This window comes from Sciurus vulgaris (genome assembly GCF_902686455.1).
Source record: "Sciurus vulgaris genome assembly, chromosome: 1".
NCBI classification, from domain to species: domain Eukaryota; kingdom Metazoa; phylum Chordata; class Mammalia; order Rodentia; family Sciuridae; genus Sciurus; species Sciurus vulgaris.
In genome coordinates, this window is record NC_136461.1 from 9,323,212 (window position 1) to 9,345,624 (window position 22,413).

The 22,413-nt window shown below is 60.7% G+C and overlaps 1 protein-coding gene across 7 annotated transcripts in view; it reads left to right on the forward strand.

The window, feature by feature from the left end:
- PRDM2 (PR/SET domain 2) overlaps positions 1-16,183 on the forward strand; it is a 111,449-nt gene extending 95,266 nt beyond the window's left edge. For 3 of the 7 annotated variants that reach the window (XM_079142721.1, XM_079142722.1, XM_079142719.1), the window contains 2 exons: positions 12,660-12,803; positions 15,715-15,780. In XM_079142721.1, coding sequence (XP_078998847.1) covers positions 12,660-12,780 — 121 coding nt within the window. In that variant the 3' untranslated portion in view covers positions 12,781-12,803; positions 15,715-15,780. Of the gene's footprint in view, positions 1-12,659; positions 12,804-15,714 lie in introns of all 7 variants that reach the window. The other 4 variants (XM_079142726.1, XM_079142728.1, XM_079142720.1 and 1 more) reach the window with 3 other exon arrangements.
- The last annotated feature ends 6,230 nt before the right edge of the window (positions 16,184-22,413 follow it).

Sequence of the window (22,413 nt, forward strand, 5' to 3'; positions counted from 1 at the left end):
TGAAGTTGAAATCTCTGATGCTTGCAGCGTCCCCCCGCTGCTCGGCACCGGCCTCCGAGCAGAGGGGGCTTCTTGGAGAAGTCCTCAGGAGTCCTCAGGAGGCTGGGTCTGGCTCCCGCCATGTCCCCAGAACCTGCCCAGGTGGTTATCAGATCCAGGGGGATGTGTCTGGGCACGGGACGAGCTGTCTCCTCGTGGGGATTTGAACCACCTGGCAGCACATGAAAAACCTCGGAACCCCAGAGACACACCTGTTCGGCATCATGAGCCGCTGCTCTGCTGTGAAGTGACTTGGGTCGCAAGCCTGGCTCTTGCCAGCTGTGTGTTCTTGGGCAAGTTGCCGGACTGCTCTGTGCTTGGCTCTTCCTCTGTGGAATGCAGGAGTGCCCGTCTCATGAAGTTCCTGTGAGGATGCCGTCTGTGGCTTGTGTCCAGCACTTGGCACCGAGTAACCATGGCTGCGGTAGCTGCTGTGACGGGTGCTTGTGACAGCCTGTGGCCAGGCCCCTGAAGGCAGGTTGGCTGACGCTGGCAGCGTGGAGCCTCTGGAGGGCTTCGTTCACACCTGCCCTGCGGGCCGTGAGCCCGGGCTCCGCAAGTGCGCCCTTCTGCCCAGGGAAGGAGCAGGTGCAGCCTCTGCTCAGGGCCGGGCGCCCGGTCGGGGCCAGCAGCCAGGGTCCGCCGCCGCCTCCTCGAGCACACCCTCTAGGCCGGCTGTTGTCAGCGGAGACCGTGAGGCTTTGGGGGCGGCGGCAAGAGCTGGGGAGGGTGCTTGAGCAGCCGGACGAGCCGGCCTGGGGTGTCCTTGCCTGCGGGCGGCATCCTGCGCGTCCGCTCAGACCTGTTGGAGCTGTGTCTGGGTCGCCCTGCCAGCCGGGCACGCCAGCCTCCCCAGGCAAGCTGGGCTGTCCCCTCCGGGAGCGAGGGACCCCCGATCTCCTGCGCCTTCCCGGGGAGGCAGGAGCGGGCAGCCCCAGCGTCCTCAGGCCGCCCCCGTGCCCGCGTCTTCACCCCAGCGCGACACCAAGTTCTGGGAGTCCCGGTGCCCCACGAGGCTTGGGACCCGTCACTCGACAGCCACACACCTGGGGGGTTGAGCTCTTCCCTGCCCTCGGGTTGACCTTGTCTCTGAACGGCTTTGGCCTCGATCTTTAAGAGATGGTGAGTGGCGGTGATGACATCGGGGGTCCTGCCATCAGGAGGCCACCTCGCGGCCCCTGCTGGAGTCTGCCTTCCCCGTGGCCGTCATTCTCCACGCCCTTGATTTGTCGCTGTTTCCTCTGCTTCCTTCCCATTCTGGGAAGTGGCTTTTCTTCTGGAGAAGGCAGGCTGTGTGGCTCAGCTGGGGGAGCGGTGAGGGGCTGGCACCAGGGCGAGGGTGGGCCCTGCTCCTGCTCAGCAGGGAGGGTCGATGCACGAGGCCCGCGGGCTGCAGATCAGGCTCACAGCCATGGTTTGGGCAGGACCTTGGCAGCAGCAGAACCTTGTGGAAGCCAGGCCCTTGGAGATTTGGTCTTGGCGCCTGTGGACAGGCACATCTGGGGTCTGAACGGCACCGGCAGCCTGGTTCCGGGTTGGCTGTGTGGCTTGGGGGGCATTCTCTGAGCGCCCCGGTGCCGGTGTGGTGGCTGCTCTGTGGGAGAGAAATGGACGGACTCAGACTGCTCCCGCGCCCCGTCTACTCGGCGGTTCCAGAGTGCCCTGCCCTTGCTGGGCAGCGCCGCCCAGGGCTCCTTTCCTGTGTCTGTCGGGGCTTCCCCCACGCTCCCACCCCACAGGTGAGCCAGTCCTGTTCCCACCTTCTCGAGAGCTGCGTGCTGTGTGACCAGGAGTATTTGCATCCTCGGGCCCAGTTGCCTCGTTGGAAAGTGGACTTGGTGGCACCTTCGTGTCCTGCAGGAGAGGAGTCGGCCAGGCAGGGGTGTCCTCGCTGGCAGCTGCTTTTGGGTGGGGGCACTGCAGGCCTGCTGACCAGGCCAGCTTCCTGCTAACTGGGTCAGGTGTTAGGACCTAGTCACGTGTTGGTTTTCAGAGTTCTGCCCAAACTGGTTTGGGGACTTGGTCTGAAGGCCCCACAGGCAGGGGCATGCTGGGTCTTCAGGGTGTGCAGGGCCCAGATCAAGCGCCTGCTGGGCCACGGCCTCCCTCTGGGCTGTGGAGAAGGGGGAGAAGGCCCTGGGTGGGGTCCGGGCAGGCCTGCCCCTCCTTCCCTGCTCAGTTCTCAGTGACCCTAGGCAAGTCACTTAGCCCCTCTGTTCTGCTGTCCCCTCAGCCGTAAAGAGGGCAGGGGGGAGAGAAGTGAAGAGGCCAATGAGCACCACTGGGACTGCGCCTGCTCCCCCATGTCCTGCACCCCAGCGGTGCCCTGGGAACCCAGACCTCAAGGGTCCCAACTCAAGGAGCGTCAGCAACACTCTGGGCCAGCGTTTCGGCCTGTGCCCTGTCCCCTTAGGACCTCTGCATCTCCCTGCCCTCCGGCCACATGAGGGATGGCTCCGCAGAGGTCGCTGGCGCCGGCCCCCACCTCCCGTCAGCGCCCCTTTCTGCTGCAGGCCCGTCCGGCCGTCTCCAATCCGCCCCTCCAGGTCCTTGTCAAAGTGCAGCTTCTGAGCATCCAGGTACCAGGATCCAGGAACGCGGGTGCTGCCGCCCACAGGCCTCTGGTGGCTCGCAGTCACTCCATCAGTCCCAGTGCCAGGCTGTGCCCTCAACTAACCAAAGCGCGATCTCAGGCGTGAGAGCTGTGCCAGGGTTTCAGACCCCCAGGGCTTCCCGTGAGCCGGGCTTGGGAACCCCTGTTCCAGGGCTCCTCTGAGCTGTCTAGCCTCGAGCACCTGTGCTGCTGTCCTGGCAGAGGGTCCAGGAGGGGCGCTATGTCAGGGACAGGGCACAGGCGTTGGAGCCGAGGCCCCAATTCAGATCTTGACTGCTTCCCTTACCGGCCGAGAGAGCTTGGGAGGTCAGATTCTTTGCCTCTCTGAGCCTCAGTCCCTCCTCTGTAAAACAGGGTTTGGTGGGTGGGATTTGAGGAACCCCTGCAGAGCACCCGCAGTAGCTCCTGAGCATAGTTAAATGCTCAGAGAATGACGTTATTACGTTTTTTCCTTGCTTGAGATCTCATTTTACAGGTGAGTTCACTAGCTCAGAGAGGTGGAGGCATTTTCCAGAGGGCACACAGCAGATCAGCGATGGAGCCAGGACTGGAACGGGGCTCCTGTATTCCCGTCCTCTGCGCCTCCTCCTCCCTCTGTCTCACCCCTGACTCCTGGCCTGGGTGCTTCATTCCGATGGGAGGGGGCTCCGTCCTGCCCACAGGGAACCGCAGCAGCCTCTCCCGCTCATCCCCCCTCAGCACCTGCTCCACAGCCTCTGCCTTCTCCCTGGCCTCTGGCACAAGTGGGGAGGGTCCCTCACGGACTTAGAGACATGGTGCTCTGAGAATTCACAGAGCTGTGTCAGGTGTCCATGGCCAACTGCATGGCCCAGGCAGCTCTGAGGACAGCTGTTCAGGAGAGCACGGAGGGACAGGGCAGGGGGCGTGGAGGCCCCTTGGCCTGTGGACCTGGCTCCCTGGGGTACCTGCCTTTGGGAGCTGCGGCCGCCCCGGGCCGTCTGCTCCCCGGGCGAGGGCTCCCCACCTCCTCCCCTGCACCTGCAGGCTTTGTCCAGTGAGCTGTGGAGGGCCGCTTCCGGCAGCCTGCAGGACACGGTGCGAGGTGGCCCCTGCAGCAGGGGCGTCCTGGAGTCGCTGGTGTCCTGACCTTGCTTTCTCCCGCTTTGCTCGGTCCCGCTGCCCTCTGCCCTCCACGCAGATGCCTCGCGTCCCTCCCCGCCACAGGGTCTGGATACAGACGGGCATCAAGCTCACGGCCTCTTTGGGCTCCTCTCAGCCGCCACCCGACTTCCCCTGCATGTCTAGTTGAGGTTCCCAGAACCCCCAGACTGAACGGTGTCCCCAGGGGGCCTCCCTCCTCGTGAGGTGGAGGCCACCCTGCTCTGGAGTCAGCTGGACTCTCTCTTCATGCCCCCGTGTCTGGTTCCCCAGCAGGTCCTGCGAGTGTCACTGACCAGCGCATCTGGTCAGCTGCCAAAGGGCCACTGCCATGGCCTCCTCTGGGGCAGTACCTGCTCCCGCACTGGACTCCCCACTTCTGTTCCTGCCCACGCTCAGGTGCAGACTGTGGCATGTCAGGTCCTGTCACTTCTGAGTCCAGAAGGACAACCTCACTCCCACCTCACCAGGACCTAGGGGACCTGCTCTCTGCCTCTGGCTCTTCAGACACTTCCACCTCAGGGCCTTTGCACGTGTCGCCCCTGCACCTCTGCAAGTCCTGGCATGAACACCACTGCTTCTGAGGCTTTCCTCTTCTGCCTGCCCCTTGCGCATTCCCAAGCTCCCCTGCTCACATTTCCCCCTAGAGGTCACTGTGACCCCAGGTGCTGCTTGTGTATTGATTCGCTTTCTGTCTCAGTGGGATGGAGGCTGGGAGCCCTGGCATTGTCACCCTCTGTGCCCTGCTGCGTTTCTGGTGCCCCTGCTGAGCAGAGCTGCAGTCTCTGCTGTCACCAGGCTGGGCAGGTGGCGGAAGGAGAGCGTCTGCTGAGACGCCTCCCCTGGGGCTTGGCTTGTCGGTTCCTTCCCTGGCCTTGGCCACGTGTGTGGCACGTCCGCTCAGGTGGGAAGCCTGTTCTTTTCCGTCACTGTGCTGTTCGTTCCTGAAGGCCAGGGGGTCAGGCACGGGCAGCGCCTGTCTCTGAGCCCCCTGGTCACCTCGTGAAGCTGCTCTCCTAGCGACCGGCACCCTTGGCCTGTTTTGGCCTTTCTTTCCTTATTTCCTGGGCTCTCCTTGGAGCCAGCCGTCCCCGTCCCTGGGAAGACCCCGGAGGAGAGGCCTGGCACCGTGCCCCCAGAGCCTCCTGACCTGTGGGCCCCGGAGACCCCTGGACGGCAGCTGCTTCCTCCTGAGCCTCTGTTACTGTGGGAGGCACCAGGCCAACGGGTGCTGGGGGCTGAGCCGCCCTGCTGTCCGGCCTCGCCGTCCCTCCTCCTCCCCAGCTCTGCCTCTCCCGTTCCTGCAGCTTGGGTTCCTGTGTGTGACTCATGGTCTCCAGCTTCCTCCTTGGCAGGGCCCCCGGGGGCTGAAGCGGAGCTGGTGGCTTGGGGGCCCCGGCAGGGGTCCTGGCCCTGCCTGGCACCGTCAGGCTGGGAGCGGGCTGCCTGTCACCAGCTCTTCCGTAGGCAGAGTGTCCGGCACACTGCGGCAGACACACATCCAACAAGTATCTAACCGCTCTCTCCCTGTGCCAGCCGCGGTCTGGGAGCTGGGGACACATCAGGGACAACACAGCCTCTGATCCTGCCCTCTGGAGCCATCCAGATGGACAGCGAGCCAAGCAAACGCAGCGTGTGGGTGGGGATGGCGCGACCCAGGTCACAGGGCCCCGCGGAGGTGGGGTTTCCAGGAGTGGCAGGGTGGCTCATGGGAGGACCGAGGGCGAGCCATGTGCCCACCCGCCCGTGCTGAGTCCCCGAGGTGGCATCGACCCCCGCAGGAAGGCGGCTGGAGCAGAGGCTGCCCTGGCGCTGCCTCCAGGCCACACAGATGCGGACGAGCGAGAGCAGGGGGCTGAGGAGCAACGTGGATTGTTTTCTGAGCCCTGGTGGGAGCCCCTGGGGACCGAGCTTTGGAGGCGTCCCTGCTCCTTCCCAGTCTGCGCTGACCAGGGCAGGCTGCTGATTGACTCTGTCGGGTGAGCGGACGCCCCGCTCAGAGACGAGGCGAGCTGAGCTGGGGCCCCCACCCCCCTCTTAGAAGCTTCCACCACCCCGTCGGACAGGTGGTCAAACACGGTCTCCTGCTTTCCAGTTGCGGCTGGTCTCGTTCAACTCAGTCTCGGTGCTCTGGTTGAGGGTCCTAAGTGGCCCAGGTTTCGCTGGCTGTCACGGAGGGACAGTGGGAGCCCAGTCGGTCCACTCGGCCCCCGCCGTACACCGAGTGTGGATTTCTTGGGGTCGGGGCCCGCACTGTGGGGAGAGGGTGGAGTCTGCGCCGGAGGGGCTGCTGTTCGCGCGCTGGCCCTTGGTCACGGTGACGAGCTGGAGGTGATCAGGTTCTTCCTCCCGGACCACACGGTCTCCTGGGGGCACCGATTCCTCCACAGTCATGGCGACAGACTGCCGTGAGGGAACGTGCTACGCTAGGGACCTGGCCCCAGAGCAGGGGCTGCACCCTGGACTCCTCGGGGAGCTTGGAGACGCTGCCCAGCCACCCCAGAGACTCTGGTGTCGTGACCGGCTGTGCTGCCCGTTCCTCCCCAGCAGGTCTCAGAAGCAGCCAGGGCTGAGTGTCCCTGGGAAGAGGTCCCGCCCAGGTTAACTGGAGCCATGAGCTGTGAGGTGCTGGGAGCTCAGTGGCAGCCGGGCCCTGCGTGTGGCTCGCTTGGACCTGTCCTGAGAGCTGCGGCAGGGTTGCCCTTTGAGGTGGAGAAGGTCACGCTTCTGTGGAACAGGTGGGAGTGACAGGTCCAGCGAGGACGGGCCCTGAAGGCGGCCAGTGGAGCTGGCTTGTGAAGGCCTAGCAGGTGGAGTGGCCCCTTGTAGGATCTAGTAGGAGAGAGAGGAGGGACAAATTTGCTCCAAGGGCTCTGGCTGAACAGAGTGTCTTTCACCAAGAAAAGGAGCGGGGTTTGTACGTCACCAGGTCGGGTCAGGATCTGAATTGAAGGGGCTTTCCAGGGTCAGCATGTCAATGGCGCCTGCGAGGTGCGTCCGAGCTGAGAGCCTGGCAGCAGGCACGGCCTGCAGGAGGCTGTGCCTGGGGTGGTCGAGGGAGGGCCTTGTGCTGAGCCCACGCCTGGATCGGATCCTACAAGGAGGAGCTCTGGGACCTCAGACAGGTCGGTCTTCTCGGTCAGCATGAGCCACCGTGACAAGGTGCCATGGACTGGGTGCTTCCGTGACAAATCATCTTCCTCACGGTGCAGAGGCTGTGAGTCTGAGAAGCGGGACCGGAGCGTCCAGGCCTGGTGAGGCTCTTCCTGACGTGCAGATGGCCGTCTCCTCGCCGTGCCCTCTCCGGCTTTTTCTCAGGGAGACGGGAGAGGTCCTTCTTATAAGGGCACTAATCCCCTTGTAAGGTCCCCCTTCTGGCCTTGTCATAGCCTGCTTCCCTCCCAGATGTGACACCGGAGGCTAGGACTCAGCTGTGAATGTGGGATGACGCCAGCCTTCAGCCCTAAATCCAGCCTCTCTAAAGCCTGTCCCCTCCCTCCCTCACGGACAAAGTCGAGGACACAGAACCGGGCAGACCTGGCGCGTGCGTGGCCCAGCACTTGCAGGTCACCTCCCTCTCCCCTTCGGGATGCGTCTGGCGTCACTGCTGCAGACTCTAGGATGGCCTCCATCTGAGAGCGCCTCTTCCTCTCCCATTCCTCTTGCTGCTTCTAGTTGGCCATGGACTTGGGTGTGCAGCGAAGGGCTCCGGCTGGCCCTGCGGCCCGAGGCGCTGGTCACAGTGCCTGTGGGCAGAGTCTCTGTCAGAGTTTGCAGAATCCGTCGGTCACGTCGAGCGAGTTCTGACTGTTCTCTGGGTGGCGAAGGTTCAGGAGCTTTGAATGGCAGCTCACTGTGGTAACTGGTCAGCGTAGCCAGCAGGGGGCTGCCTGAATCCCTGACGGGCATCCTTCCGGGGTCCAGCCCTAGCAGGGGTCGGGGGTCCTCGGTGGATGGGCGGCGTCGGCACGGTGGAGAAACAGCACACAGTGACACCAAGTGTTCTGAGGCTGAGTCTGTCTTTATTTTTCCGCCAGTCTTTTTATAGATATTTTTCTTTAGTAATGATTATATCATTATTGGTTAGTTTAAAACAAAAAAAACCTTCAAAAGTACGATCTATGCTTCTTTTCAAAGTACACATTCTCTCTGACAGTCCAGACCCAAACGGCCTTATTTCCCAGCTAGATGAGAACAACCTTGTCTCCCAGCTAAACAGAGGGCACCATGACCTGCCAGCCTTCAACCTTCAGAACAGATTACTAGATTTTCTGAGAAACCACCCCCCACCATGAACTCCAGTGTTTAACAGTGAAAAGTTTTACTATTATCAAAGGGCAAAGAAATCAACTTATAATTAATATTTAGTCTATTTTAATTCATACAATGGCGGACTACAATCTCATTCTGATTCTCAAAGAATTAGACTAAACATAGGAAAAGTACAAATTATATTTATGACTAACCTAAATGTTTTTATTATATAAAGTATCTCTAGAACCAACTAATAAAACTAGGAAAGCAACAAAGGCTAAACCCCGCATCCAAGCTCAGAGGAATGCCTCTTTATCCATCTATTATTATACTAAAGTAATCACAGGCTCCTTTAAACTTGAGCACAGCTACAGTTGTTTATTTTTATCTATTTTATGTGTGTATGACTGCTAAATTTTTATTGTGCACTAATTTGTGTCCCCAAACAGTAAAACCTTCCCATTGTTTTTCCAATAAGTTTCTAATGATATATTGATTGCTAATATTAAAAAGCAACCGCACATGGAGACATGCCACGCCCAGGGCCCCCAAGAGGGAGGACGATCGGCAGAACCGTGTCAAGTGTTGAGTCCTTTATTCCAACAGACCGTGTCAAGTGTCGGGGTGGCAGGAAATACACACGGCAGCAGCCCCTTGTACCTGGGGCAGGGCTGGAGCACCGGGGGTCCTCACACCTGAGATGCGGCTTCTGCTCACCTGGGTGGCAGGCCTCGCCTAGGAAGAAGCCTGTGCCGTTTCCCTCCAGGGCCCCAGTGAGGGGCATCTTGCTGACCGTGTCAGGACTCTGGCTCTCCATTCCCTCATCTGGCCGCCCTCCTCCCTGGCACTGGCTCCCACCCCGCTCACGCCTCCCTCTTCACACCTGCGCTGGGTCTGCCAGCACCGGGCTCAGCCCTGAGCAGGACCCGGCCCCTGCCCGCAGGTGCTCTCTTTTGGAGGTGGAGACTGGCAGGGAGGAAGTACCAGGCAGGGGAACTGCTGTGAGGGAAAGATCCAGAGGGAACGTCAAAAAGGAGGGCAAGTGCTGGAGCCAACAAGCGGTCATGCTCGGGAGACAGGAGAGGCCCCGGAAAGGAGGCAGGGGAAGGGCAGGGACAAGCCAGGCGCAGGGTCTGAGACCAGGAGAGCAGCCCAGGGCAAGGGGGTGGGCAGCGGGCAGGGCGCACGGGGTTCTGACTGCAGCGCAAGGCCTCCAGTGTCCCTGTCATGTCCAGTGGTCTTTCCGAAGGCTGTTTGGGGAAGAATGGATTCAGGGAGGAAGAGAGGGAGTAGAGAGACCCAGGAAGCGGCTGTTGCCATGGTCCCCATGGAGGATGCTCAAGCCATGGTCAAGCTGGCTGGTGGCTGTGGGGACAGTGGCGTGGGTGTGGGGTACGATCTGGATAGCTTCGGGTGGATAGCTTCAGGTGGCCTCAGGGAGGCCTCGTGCACACCCGCTCCGCTGGAGCCCCCGTTGCCAGCGAGGTGGGGTCTCTGTGAGCCCATGGTCCCTAGAGGCAGCGGGATGAGAAGGAAAGTGCTGGGCGTCGATTGACGCGCTCGGGGACGCCACTTGTTGAGAAGGGGTGAGAAGAGCCCCACTTCAGGGCCACATAGTCCCACTAGACGGATGCCCGGCGGACAGCCGCAGGAGAGGCCCGCTGGTCAGGGGCCGAGCCTGTGCCCAGCACAAACGCCTCAGCCCAGCAGCCCCGCCTCAGAGGCAGGCGCCGTCCGACGCCCCCCGCTCCCCGCTCCGCACTCGTCACGCTCACGTGTGCTGAACTCTTCCCGGCAGGCTGCACTCTCGACGTCCTGCTTCCCTGGGCCGGGCTCCGAGTCAGTTGTCTGGCAGCAGCGGCCTCCACTTCACAGAGGCTGAAACAGGTTAGGAGGCCAAGAGGCCTGGAGCGACTTACCCTGGGTCTCAGTCAGTGACAGGAGCCTTGGAGCTCACCCCCAGCCGCCACCGCCAAGACTCTGCCAGCAAGTGCTGCGCTGAGCGTCCTCGACGTCTGATGGCCCCAGAACTCTAGGACGGGTATCCCGATTTGCAGATGGAGACCTGGAGCCCAGAGTGCCGTGCCTTCGGAGGCCGCGCAGCATGGAATGTGAAGCCAGTCCCAATGGGAAACACGGAGGTGGTGATCTTTTGACCCCCCACTGTTGTGGCCCTTGGAGCTGAAAGGCCTGGGCTCTGCTCCCCAAAGAAAGTGGGTCTTCCCACGTGGGTCTTCCTCATCCATGCGGTGGACCTGGACGCTTCCCAGTCCTCTCTGCTGGGAGATTAGGGAGCAAACAGAAAGGCCGGGGGCCGGGCGAACGCCAGCTGGCGGTGTGCTCCAGGAGGCCAGCGGATGCCCGGGAGTGGAGAGAGCCCTTCTGGGGCCTTGCCCAGACCTTCAGTGCTGCCCCAGGTGCACGCCTGGGCCGGGGAGAAGGCGCGCCCCCTAGTGGGAACGGCTGTGGTTGCCGCGGCTGCAGGAGCCAAGAGGGTGGAGGAGGTGCTGCGGGCTCGGTCTGATGCAGCCAGCGTTTGAGTGTTTAATGGATGCACGAGGGTGGGAACCGGGAGAGGCTGGAAGCTGACCACTTGGGACTTGCGCATCTGTGGCTGCTGCTGGTCCTGCATCGGGGGGAGACCTCCTGGTGCCTGGACTGTTACGCTGTCCACATCTGCGAGCAGACTCCGCAGACTGTCTCCTCTGGTGTCTCCTGGCCGAGGAGGCATGTCCTGCTTGGGTATCTGTGCTCACTGGCTGTAGAGGTGCCCTCAGGCCCCCTGTGGTTTTGGGGAGCCCCGTAGGCTGTGCTGAGCACTGGGCCTCAGCCTCTTCCCAGATTCTCACTCAGGCAAGTTGGTTGAGCTGACCACAGGCCTCGAATGCCCAGTATGGGGAGGAATTCAGGCAGGGGCAACGCTGACCTGGATTGGGAGCCAGGCCTGTGAGGAGAGGAATGTTCCTCTGTTGTCCAAGGCTTCTCGGTTATTTTAACAGATATTTCTTGAGGGCTGCCTTGTCCACTTTGGCAGTAATCCCCTTTATCCTCAGTTTCATTTTCTGTGGCTTCAGTTATCCTTGCCAACCACGGTCTAAAAATATTAAGAGGAAAGGTCCAGAAATAATTCGTGTTTTCAAATCGCATGCAATGTTGAGGAGTGTGATAAGATCTCATGCTGGCTGTGCTCCATCCCGCCCAGGACAGGACACCGGTCACCGCTTTATCCGGTGTATGCGCGCTGTGTCGGCTCCCTGCCTGTCCGTCGCTAGCAGCTGTCTCGGTCATCCGGTCGGTTGTCACAGTAGAGCAGTGCTTGTGTTCAGGCAACCCTTATTTTACTTCCTGACTACGTCAAAGGTCAAGAGTAGTAATGATGGAAATTCAGATGTGACCCACCCCTCATGTGCCAGTATCAGCACCTAAGTCGTGACAGCCCAGAACGTCTCCAGACACCGCCAAGTGTGCTCCCTGGTGTGAGCCGCTGGCATGAACCCTGCCGTCCGCCACCTCGGAGCCTGACGCCGGCAGGCCGGCTCTGGCCTGGCACCTGGCGCAGCTGAGGTCCTCAAGTGCTTGCCCTTCCTGGCTACCCACCTGGCCTCCCACCGCTCCTGACCTGCTGCTTGGGCTGGAGCCCTGCTCCTTGCTGTGGAGACAGTGCTGGTTGCGTCGTCTGGCTGAGGGGAAGAGCGTTGTGGTGTGGAAGGCACAGCTCTGGGTGTGCAGTGAGGCCCTCTAGTCCTCATGACCCCAGCGTCTGTTTCTGTTGTGCTGAGCTGACCCTGGGACCCTAGTGCTCAAGGAAGGCAGCCCCTTATTCTGCAATCGCAGGTCAGCGTAATGGGTGCCGGTGAGAGGGGCACTCCACACCCAGGAGCTAAAGAAGGAAGGCTTCCTGGAGGAGGTGGAGCTGGAAGATGTGTACAAGTTAGCTGGGTGCAGGAAGGGGAGGGATTATAGTCTGGGCTCTCTATATTTTAAATAAAGTTTTAAAAAGTTTTTCTGAAAAGACAAGTCCCATTTAGTAGGTTATCATTAAAAAGGACCAAAGCATGTCAAAGGCCCCTGGGTCCACGGCTCTGTTGGGAAGTTCCATCCGCAGACCCACAGACCCAACGGATGTGTTTGGCACCTTGAGGCGCAGGGTGGATGTTGAGTATGGGGTTCGCGGCAGCGAGGGGGCCCGCCCTCCTCCCCGTGCAGTGTGGACTTGCCTCCCTGGCTGCTTCCTGGCTGTGGATGCTGAGGCCCAGCAGGAGGGAAGGACAGCAGGCAGGTGTGGGACCAGAATCAGAGGGACACACAGCTGTCTCCTCAACTCGGCGAGAGCTCACGGAGGCTGCTGCATGTCCACTGGGGCTACCAGGACCCACCTCCCTCTGTGGTCTCTCGGGACAGGGCGATGGATACCTCCTCTCACTTGGGCTTCTGTGATCTCCACGGGGAGAGAATGTGGTGGATCGAACGTGGCAAGGCGTACGCCGAGCGTCAAAGCTCGTGTCCCGTTGGCTGAAGCTGGGTACCTGGCCTCCAGGTGTCCAGGAAGGGCCATCCTGCTGGACCTGGCAGCTCAAGCCTCCCCAGCCTCCAGCGCTGTCAGGTGACCGTCTGTGTTGTCTCTTCCATGCAGCTACAGCCTCCGCCTGGCGTCCCGATGCCCTCCACCCACAGCGCCCTACGTCACCAGGCAGTGTGGGAAGGTCAAGGCCCCTGCTGCAGCCCAGTTCCAGGGACCCTTCTTCAAAGAGTAGGCTCTTCGCCTGCTCCCTGACAGGTAGGAGACGGGCCCCGGCAGCCCCGGCAACATCCAAGTGGGTTTGGGGCCCAGGGATTGGCGTGGGTCTCGGTGGGTGGGTGGGAGGACTTACGAAGTGCCTGTGAGCCAGGCATGGGTCCTTCCTGCAGGAGGGCATTTAGTGGCCAAGAGCATAGATCCTGGACCCCAGGGTTCGAACCCCAGCTCTGCCCATTGCACTTGATCTCTGAGTCTCAGTTTCCACATCTGTAAAATGGGGTCTGCAACAAAACCTACTTCATAAAATGATTGTAACAATTTTAAGTGTCAGATGTGTGCAGAGCATTTAGCACAGTGCCTGGCCCACAGTCAGCACTGGGTAAGTGTGAGCTGTGGTAATAGTGGTAGTAATGATGATTTAAAAAGAATCGTACTTATACTCAGTACGCAGTTGATACCTTCAGAGGCTTTAAGCTGAAAAAAGATCATGAAGTTCTTATTCCCACAATGTATTTGAAAATCAAAACAATACTAATCCATAAAATACAAAATTGAGGTTTATTTTGAACAAAATAGTCTCTTTGTAGGTTTTTCTGAAGGTAAAAACCTAGAGTCATTCTCAGTTTTCTGATGACAAGAACAGGGAAGCTGGACTTCCCACTGGGGCGTCTAGGCCTGCCAGTGCCCACGAGCAGGCTTGGTGGCAGCCCCACTGGAGCCACTGTCCTTGCGGGCAGCATCACAGAGCCTGGTCTGGGACACGCTGGGGTTCAGAGGTGCCCGCTTGACGCTGCCAGGGGCTGGACCACCAGCCAGGGCACTCGGGATGAGAACTGTCGTTCCAGACAAAGATTGCGGAACCGTGCAGTGGGGATTTGGCGTTGGACCAGGGACAACCCCCTTCCTGCCTCTGCCTGTCCCCCACCCCGCTCCCCTGTGCAGCAGTTGGAGAGCCTGGGCTTGGCCTTATTCCTCGGGAGGCAGGGGAGAGACTGAAAATACAATCGCCTTCCCCAGAACCGAGCCCGTCTTCCTGTCCCCAGCTGCCCCCCGGAAGGGGACGTGACCCTGAACTGGAGTCCTCTGAGGCAGGGTTGAAACGGAGGCCCCAGAGGTAAACTCTCTCCTCCCCCATTTCACAGATGGAAAAATTGAAGCCCTGAGAGAGGAGGCTGGGGCTTGTTCAGGGCCTTTGGAACTTTGAAGGCCGGGCCAGGCTGAGCCCTTCTCCCTGTGGTGGCTGCCGGCCGAGCCCCCTCGTCCATGGCCTAGAGCTAGCCTTCCGCCCGAAGCAGGTGTTCTTGGCAGCCCGGGAGATCCAGGTCACCTGGCCTGGCTTCCTAAACAGAGCAGGCCACTGCAGTCTTGGGATGGTGACCGTTCCGTAGGCCACGTTTGCCAGAGCTTATGAGTTAGGCTGTCCCCAGGCCAGGGCAGGGACAGGGACAGACCGTCCTGGGCGGGTTCATCCTTTCCATGTTCTCTGCAGGGGAAGGCAGACCGCTCTGGGCTGGCCCCGTCTACTTTCTTTCCTCCCCACTCCTCCAGCAGGGCAGGGATGGGCCGGTCCACGGCGTAAGCAGCCTCCGTGGGCAGCGTCCGTGAGGGCACCCTCTCCCCCAGGCAGCTCTTCCCAACGCCACCGACAGGTCTGGGGAGCTGGTGTTGACCTGGGCTAGAGGTGTGGCTTCTGGAGCTGAGTCTGCTCCGGGCTTATCAGCCGCACTCCCAGGGGCGCCTGGCTCTGCTTCAGTCCTCCCGCCTGTAAGTGGCTGGTCACACCCGGCTCGTGGGCACGTCACAAGGATGGCGCTAAACGGTGCCTGAGGAGCACTTCAGAAAGTTCTGGCTTCTGAAAACCAGCGCTGCTGCTATTATTGGATTGTTACATTATTACTAGCAGTAGAAATACTAGTAACAGTGGTAGTCAGCAGTAATGGTGACCAGGTCCACTGGGTGAGAGGCCTGTCCCCCCGAACCTGGCCCAGCCCAGTTCCGGGCTATCTTCCACCCAGGGCCCCACATGTCAAGTGCTCACCGAGCCCTGTGAGCCCGGTCCTGTGAGCCAGGCCCTCTGAGCCAGGCCCTGTGAGCCACGCGAGCGCTGAGTGTACCTGCTGCCAAGGAGGTGCGCAGGCAAAGCCGTCCCTCAGTCACCAGAACACGTGGGGTCTGGAGTGAGCTTGAGTGGTTCAGCTGCCAAGGCTGCCGCTCCTCTTCAATCTGACCTTTTCTCCCTGAGCCTCCGTTTCTCTCATGTAAAATGGTGTGTGTCCCCACCCCGAGGCTGCTGCGAGTGTCCCAATGAGCTTAAGGAGTAGTGCCACTGCACGGGCCACCTCTGGGCTCCACGGGGCTGAGCAGGGGGCACCTGAGCCCAGCAGTGCCCCCTCCAGCGCCTCCCCGGCAGAGACACGCACGTGTAAGCACACACGGGAATCTCTCTGGCTCCCGTGCGCACCCCCAGCCGGCGGCATCCCTCCCCGAGCGCCTGCCCACGCACACCGTGGCCTCAACTGGAAGTCTCCGGGTTTCACATCACAGTGGACGAGGGGACCAATGGGCGCATCCCCAAGATCGCTGTGTGCAGTGAAGCTGGGCCTGGGGACCTTCGCAGGCGCACGGGCAGAGGTGCCAAGGGTGTGCACCCAGGATCCTGAGCGTCGGTTAGAAAGTGGCTAAACCACTCTGGGGCGGCAGAGTTCACCACCGCGGCTGTTCAGAGGACAGGGAGGCATCGTGGTCATCCTAATGGTGGCCTGGGCCGGGCCAGCAGGCTGCTGCTCGTGCTGTTTCTCGTGGGTGCTGGCTGCGCACGGTCAGGCCGCTTTCCCCGTCCGAGTGGGCTGCTCTCATAAGCGGTGTGATTTCAAACTGAGCAGGAGGGTGCGTGAGGACCTGGGCAGGTGCTGAGCCTGTGGCCACTGTGTTTCTTCCTCTCTCTCCCCAGCACCTGAAGTGACCTGGAACCGCGAAGCCAAAGGGCCCGGCAGTCTGCCTGCAGGGAGTGCCGACCCAGCCCCGCCAGGCCTGCGGGAGGCGGAGCCCGCGTGCCAGCGTGTGCTCAAGGCTGCGTGTGCCGGTGATGCACGTGGCCACCAAGGTCCTGAACCCGGGAGCAGGCGGTGGCTGACTCCTCGGTCCCCCGAGGAGGACCCTGGCCGCAGCCTGGACCTGGCTCTGCAGCCCCACTGCCCCGTCAGGTGGGGCCTCACCTACTATGCAATTTTTCAAGAGCCCCTTGACCCTGCTTCTCCAGTTGTCCTTTGCCATGGTGGGGACTTTGGTCTGGCCCTGGGGGTCAGCATCAGTCCTGTCTGAGGAAGGCCTTCAGGAGGAGGCCCAGTCCCCTTCAGGACCACCCCCACTCCCACGGACTCTCCCTACAGCATCTCTGGGAATCAGTAGCATAGAGACGCACGGGGGGGCCAAGCCTGAAGACTGGGCCCCGGGACACCCCGCTTCCTGCCACGCAGCCCACGCTGGCTCTGGAATCACGTCCAGGTTTGAGATGCCAGTTGGTCCACTGCTCTTGAGTCTTTGCAGGGAACCCCTAGAGCAGGCGTGTCAGTAGAAAGACCTTGTCCCCAATCACAGGCTGTGGCCCAAGGGGATGGTGCATGGGGGAGGGGGATCTCGGGGTCCTTCGCGCCTGGCTCGTTGGGGACCCTCAGCATCTGAGCTTCTCAAATCTGCTGCGAAGGAAAGCAAAGTTGGACATGGGGAAAAACAGGGAGAAGGAAAAGATATTTCCGGAGGCCATAAATGCCTGCCAGGGGTTGAGGGGCTGACCCCTGCTCTCTGGTGGACAGTCCACATCTCGGGGACACGGGTGACTGAGCTCGGAACTTGGAGCCAGTTCGGTGAGGCTCTTGGGTTTTGTGCCTTTGGGGCAGACCCCAGGTGAGGGTGCCTGAGCCCGCCAGGGTGTCGTCTTCCCAGCTCCGTTCCACAGCGACGCATCGGGCCCAGAGCGGAAGCGGGGACGCGGGGAAGTCACACAGTAAAGGGATTCTTTTTCAGGGCTACTATGGTTGATCTTGCAACTTTGTAAATATGTATGTAGACACTTTTAAAAGCACGTATTTATGTCCCTGACTGTAAATGCTCTGTTTTTAAAGTTTTATAACGTGTTATTTAAAGACGCCGTGGACGGGCTGCATGGGTCTGGCAGTGGTCCAGGAGGAGTCTCACGAGAGCCTCCCCCGGGCAGAAAAATGTGATCGGTGGCCGGTGTCCTCCTCCTGTCTCCCGCCCGGCCGAGGCGCGTCTTTGGATTTTAATTTCCGTAAACTGGAATCCTCTGCGCTCCTACGGTTGACGCTCTCAAGCTTGGAAAGCGTGCCTGTCCCTGGTCCTGACGACAACTCAGTTTCGTCCCGTAACTGCTCACACCGTGAACCGCACCCCAGCTCTGGGCTCCTGAGGGCTCCCCTCCAGCTTCGAGGGAGCTCGTGAACCCCAAGCTCCAGTCGCCTTCAGCCAGTGGCGAACTCGGGGGCGTGCGGCTGGGGTCTCGGGGAGACTCGTTTTCGCATGTGCAGATGTGCTGCCCCCTCAGCACGGGACTGTCAGGAGCGGGCAGCAGCGAGGGGCCTCGGGTAAAGCGAGGCGTCTCCTGGTCTTCGGGCCGGGCCGTGACGGTGGCTCTGGCTCTGCCTGTGAAGAAAGCCAACAATAAAAGCGGAGAGGGGACGGCGCGGAGGCCGGTGTGCTCGTTTGGTTTCTGTGCGTCCTGGTCCTGGGCCCTGGTCCTGAGTGGGCAGGCTCCCGCGGCGCTGTGGGGATGCCCTGCCCTCCTGCCATCTCTCTGAGGGCAGAAGGCCTGTGGTGCCCAACGCTGGCCCTGTCAACGGTGTCTGAGGTCCAGTTCTCGTACTGTGCCATTTACCCTCCAGCGCACGAACCCGTATGCGTGAGCATATTCCAGGCGTTCCGCCTCCACTGCGGGCGATTTTAGAATGCTGTCCCCACCCCAAGCAGACGCCACACCCACCAGCAGTCCCTCCCTCCCTCCCCAGTGCCCAACTACGACTCTGCCTCCTGTCCCCGGTGGTCTGTTCCAGACACTTCATGTGAGCGAACCATGCAGGCTGGTCTTTGGCTTGGCATGGTGTTTCCAGGTGGTGGCAGGGGTTGGCGCCTCCTTCCTTTTGTGGCCCGGCCTTCCACTGAGGATGGATTTACAGCTTTCCTCTGACAGTCTGCCCTTGGTGGGCATCTGGGCTATGTCCAGATGGCCGTTCAGGTTGATGCTGCATTTGGGAAAGTCTCTGTGCCCACATGGATTTTCTGGGCATGCGGTGAGGCGGGGACTGGTGGGTCCCGTGGCCACTCGGTATTTAACGATTTGAGGACCTTCTTGACTGTCCCAGAGTGGCCGGCGCCTTCACGTTCCTGCCTCCACCCCGAGGATCCCGATCTCGCCACACCTTCACTAGCACTGTCCCTTCCATTTGAGCCGACCTAGTGGGTGTGAGTGCAGAGTTAGGGACCAGGGCCCCTAAAGATGGGGACGGGGACAGGTGAATCACGATGGGAAGCGAGCATGAGTGTTTCCTTGGGTTTGCGGGGGAAGGACCAATAGCAGGCTGTGACAGGGAGCCCCAGATGGACTTGACTCCTATTCCTGTGTGGCCTGAGGGCAGGAAGGACCCAGAGTTCCGCCTGTTCACCTGAGCACTTCTAAAAGAGGAACGGGAGGCATTTGAGTTCTAGAAGCAGAACCGAGAGGAGATGTAGACGTCTGAGGAGTTGGCTCTCAAATTACAGAAGCCAGGGTTCTGCCATCTGCCGTCTGCAAGCTGGAGTCTGGAGACAGCTTCCCGGAGGTGCCTCCTGATGAGCTCATGGTGGGAGGCCCAGTTGGAGATCCGCGGAGGAGGTGAGGGCAAGGCAGGAAAAATCGGGGTGGGGGTTTCCTCCTTCCTCCACCTGCCGTCCTATCTGGGCCCTCAGTGGGCTGGATGGTGCCCACTCAGCCTGGGCAGGGCCGTCCACAGAGAGTCAGAGGCCAGCCGTCTGGAAGCGTCCTCCCAGACGCGGAGTGACCATCGCCTCTGAGCCGTGCCTCAGACTCATCTTCATGCAGGACCACCTGTTCCGGAGAGAGCGTCTCTAGAAAGGTAAGGCTGACCTCCTGGCGAGGTGAGCGCTGACTCTGGCTGGCCCCTGAGTCTGGGCAGACACGACGACCTTGCTGCAGGACTCAGGTGGTGACTGCAGGGGGATGCAGGACTGCAGAGGCCATCGCCGCTGCTTTGAGAGCAAAAAGGGGGCCGCAGAGAGGGCTTCCTGGCGGAGGAGGGGACAGGGCAGGGACACCTGGAGACCCTGATCAGCAGTCCTAACTACTGTCCGTAGTGAGCCTTAGAAAGCTTCATAAAGGGAAGAGACATTTTCTTCGTGACCTGTGACCCGAAATTAAAACGAAGGTACTGTCCATTTATAGAAGACCTTTCGGCTCTGCCTGCCACACATAGCCCCAGCTTGTCCTCACAAGCTTCCAGGTGGCAGAGCGGATCCAACGTCGCTTCTGCACAGGTGGGCGACTCACCAGGCCACCCCACTCAGCATCGGCCTGCGGGTGGGCTGCTATTTAGAGGCTCCCCTTCCTGGGCTCCACCACGGGCCAGGCAGCTGGTCAGCATGGGTGTCTCGGTAGCTACTTCACAGATGAAGAATCTGAGGCCCAGAGATGTTGAACAGTTTGTCCAGAGTCACACAGCTGGTCGATGTTTGCCAGGAAGTGGACACAGGCCTTTCTGGGCCCAAAGGCTAATGTTTCCCACTCACTCGCTCCTGCCCCTCCATGCTGCTTCTCCCTCTGCCCTGCTGACCTCTCCTGACCTCACGCCACCTAGGACATTACCACAGGGCTCAGTCCCCAGCCCCCAGGACATGGCGATCAGCTGTGCGGCTTTTGCCCCGGCCCAGATCCGCAGCCATGTGAGAGGCACGGGGTTCAAAGCCCAGGCTTGGGAGCGCCAGCCCAGGTCAAAGCCTTGCTCTGCTCCTTACTGGCTGTGTGACCTCGGCTTGGTCACTGACCTCAGGAGTTCCGGTTGGTACGAGGTGGTGATCTCACCCACTTTCCTATGTCCTAGGGAGGACAGGGGTAAGTGCTCGCCGGCCTCTGGTGAGTCGGCTGTTCCTGGGTCACCCTGCCATGCGGGTGAGAGGTTCTTGGCCTCCATCCACACACCTGTGAGTTGGAGGTGGGGCGGTGGGCCACCTGCCTTGTCAGCAGGCTCTGTGTGTCCACCAGGTCTAATGCCCACTAAGCGGGAATTGTGGCCACAGAGATGACTGATGAGCATTCCAGGCCCTGGCCAGACCTCTGCAGTGAGGTTGCCACGGGGCTCTGGAGTCGCACTGAGCAGGGTCTTCACTGACCCACAGCCTCAGGCTGTGCCCAGGGCTGAGTCGCTAGGAGGAGGAGTCGGGCTCTGGGCGGCTCAGAGCCCGCGAACCCGGCCCCTGTGATGAAGGGAGAGGGGCCCCATGGACCTCCGTGGCGGCCCGACAGCGGGAGTGGCCTTGTCCCTGGGGTGCGATAGAATGTGGTGAGTGGCGGTGAGAGTCCAGGGCTGGGTGAGGCCAGAGGATAAGCTGCGGAGTGACTGAGACATGCCGTGTGCACGGGGACCAGGGAGCCCGTGTGCACTGCTGGGCGGACACAGCAGCGGCACCTGCGTCTTCCTGGGCTTGGCCAGCGGGGACCCAGCAGCTCACCTGCAGCTGTGATCCTGCCTCTGGCCAGCAGATGGGGTCCTCCCTCACGTCGGGGCTCCAGCACGTCCAGACCCCGTCCAGGCAGGACAGTCCAGGGCTCCTGGTTAAGGCTGAGGTCAAAGGAGCCTTGGGGCCACGGAGCCACTCAGCACGGGGACCTAGGTCTCTGCAGGTCCCACGCGGGGCCCTGTGCCATGTGGTCCCTGCTCCAGAGGGAGGCTGGGGATCCCACCCAGACACGTGGAAGAGGGAAACGCCCCCCAACTCAAAATGCCCCACGGCTGTGCCGGCAGATGAGCTGAGAAGACAGAGGCCGCCCCAGAACCAGTGGGACCCGCTCCCAGAGGGGAGGGGCCGGGCTCCAGGGGGAGGGCTGGGCCCCGTGGAAAGGGGAACCTGCCTGCTGTCCCCAGGGGCTGGAGCACAGCATAAATCACCTTCCTGTCCACCCCTGTCCTCCAGCAGCAGGCAGACGGTGAAGGCAGGTTTCCTGGTGGGTGCGGCAGGTGGAAGGCCACACCTGATCACCTGGCAGCAGGCCTGTGACTTGCACGCTGAGGCTGGCGGAGGGGCTGAGGCCATCGGTCAGTGGGTGAAGGAATCCAGGGCCGAGGCTCTCTTCGGTCTCGCACTCCGAACACCTCACTTCTCTGCCCCTAGTTCCGGTCCTGGTGGCTCAGGGAGCTTGTGTTTTTTCTGAGCTGTGTGTGCATTTCTGAATCCAATCATGTCGTTTTAAAGACCCTCCAAAATCTTCTGCACATAGAATAAAGTCCAACCCCCCTTTCTGGACTAGAGGCTTCTCAAGCCCTAGCCTCAACTTGCACAACCACCTGGCCCTGTGTCCCAGCCATAGCGACTACCTTTCTGCTCCTGTGCTACATAAGCTCTCCTCTGCCACAGGGCCTTTGCACCAACTAATTCCTCAGCTTGCAGCGACTTTCCTTCCAATAGTCATGTGACTCTCAGCTTAAATGTCATCTCCTTGGCATTCTTCCCTGACACTCCATGGAAGGCAGCTTCCTGGTTGCCTCTGCCATTTGGGCCTATTATTATCCCTCGTGTCTAGCTGGGACCCTAGTCTCTTGGTTTCTCTAGGATAGGAGAGAGAGGGACCATATCTGTGGGCTCAGTGCTGTCCCCCGGGGCCACCGATGGCGCCCAGCCTCAGCGGTTCCTCTAGGATGCATGGAGCGGCCTCCCTGGAGAAACCGGCCTAGAGGAGCGCTGGCTGTACCAGGCATCCAGGCACTGTGTGAAATGGCTGGGTCGCCACCTCCAGGCTAGGCAGAGCCTCCTGCCCAGTTTCAGCCGCAGCCTGCTCCTGCCTGGGAGTCTCCGGGGCCACTTTGGGCCCGAGAAGGATTCTGTTCCCAAGGCCACTGCTTCAGAGGCAGGCTGCCAGGCGGGACAGGAGACCGGTTGCGTTTGAACGCTGGATAAGCCCCGAATAATCTTTTAAGGGTAAGTATGTCCCAAATACTGCACAGGGTGCACGCACACTGACGTGTTCCCCTGAAATTCAGATGTAACTGGGCATCCGCACGTCATTTGCTCAGTCAGACGACCCTGCTCCTCTCTCGGGGCCACCCCGAGGCCCTGCAGGCCCTGGGAGCCTTCCCCGCCCGCTCTGGCTCTCAGCCAGCAGCCGGGCGGCAGCTCCTCTGCTCTTTAGAGCAGTTCGTGCCTTGGATACGAAGGTCACCAAATGTCAAGTGGAGCCCGAGGATGCTCAAGAGGGTTCAAGTGGCCCTTGACGCCTGCCTGCATCTTGGGACTGTGTGCTGGCCTTGGCTTCGTGTGTGAGATTTAATTCTTCTTTTAAATAAGCAGTTTCCCTTTCTTGCCATCAATGCCATAGATTGACGGAGGGGCACGAGGACGCATTTGGGCATCGGCTGGAAGGATGTTGCAA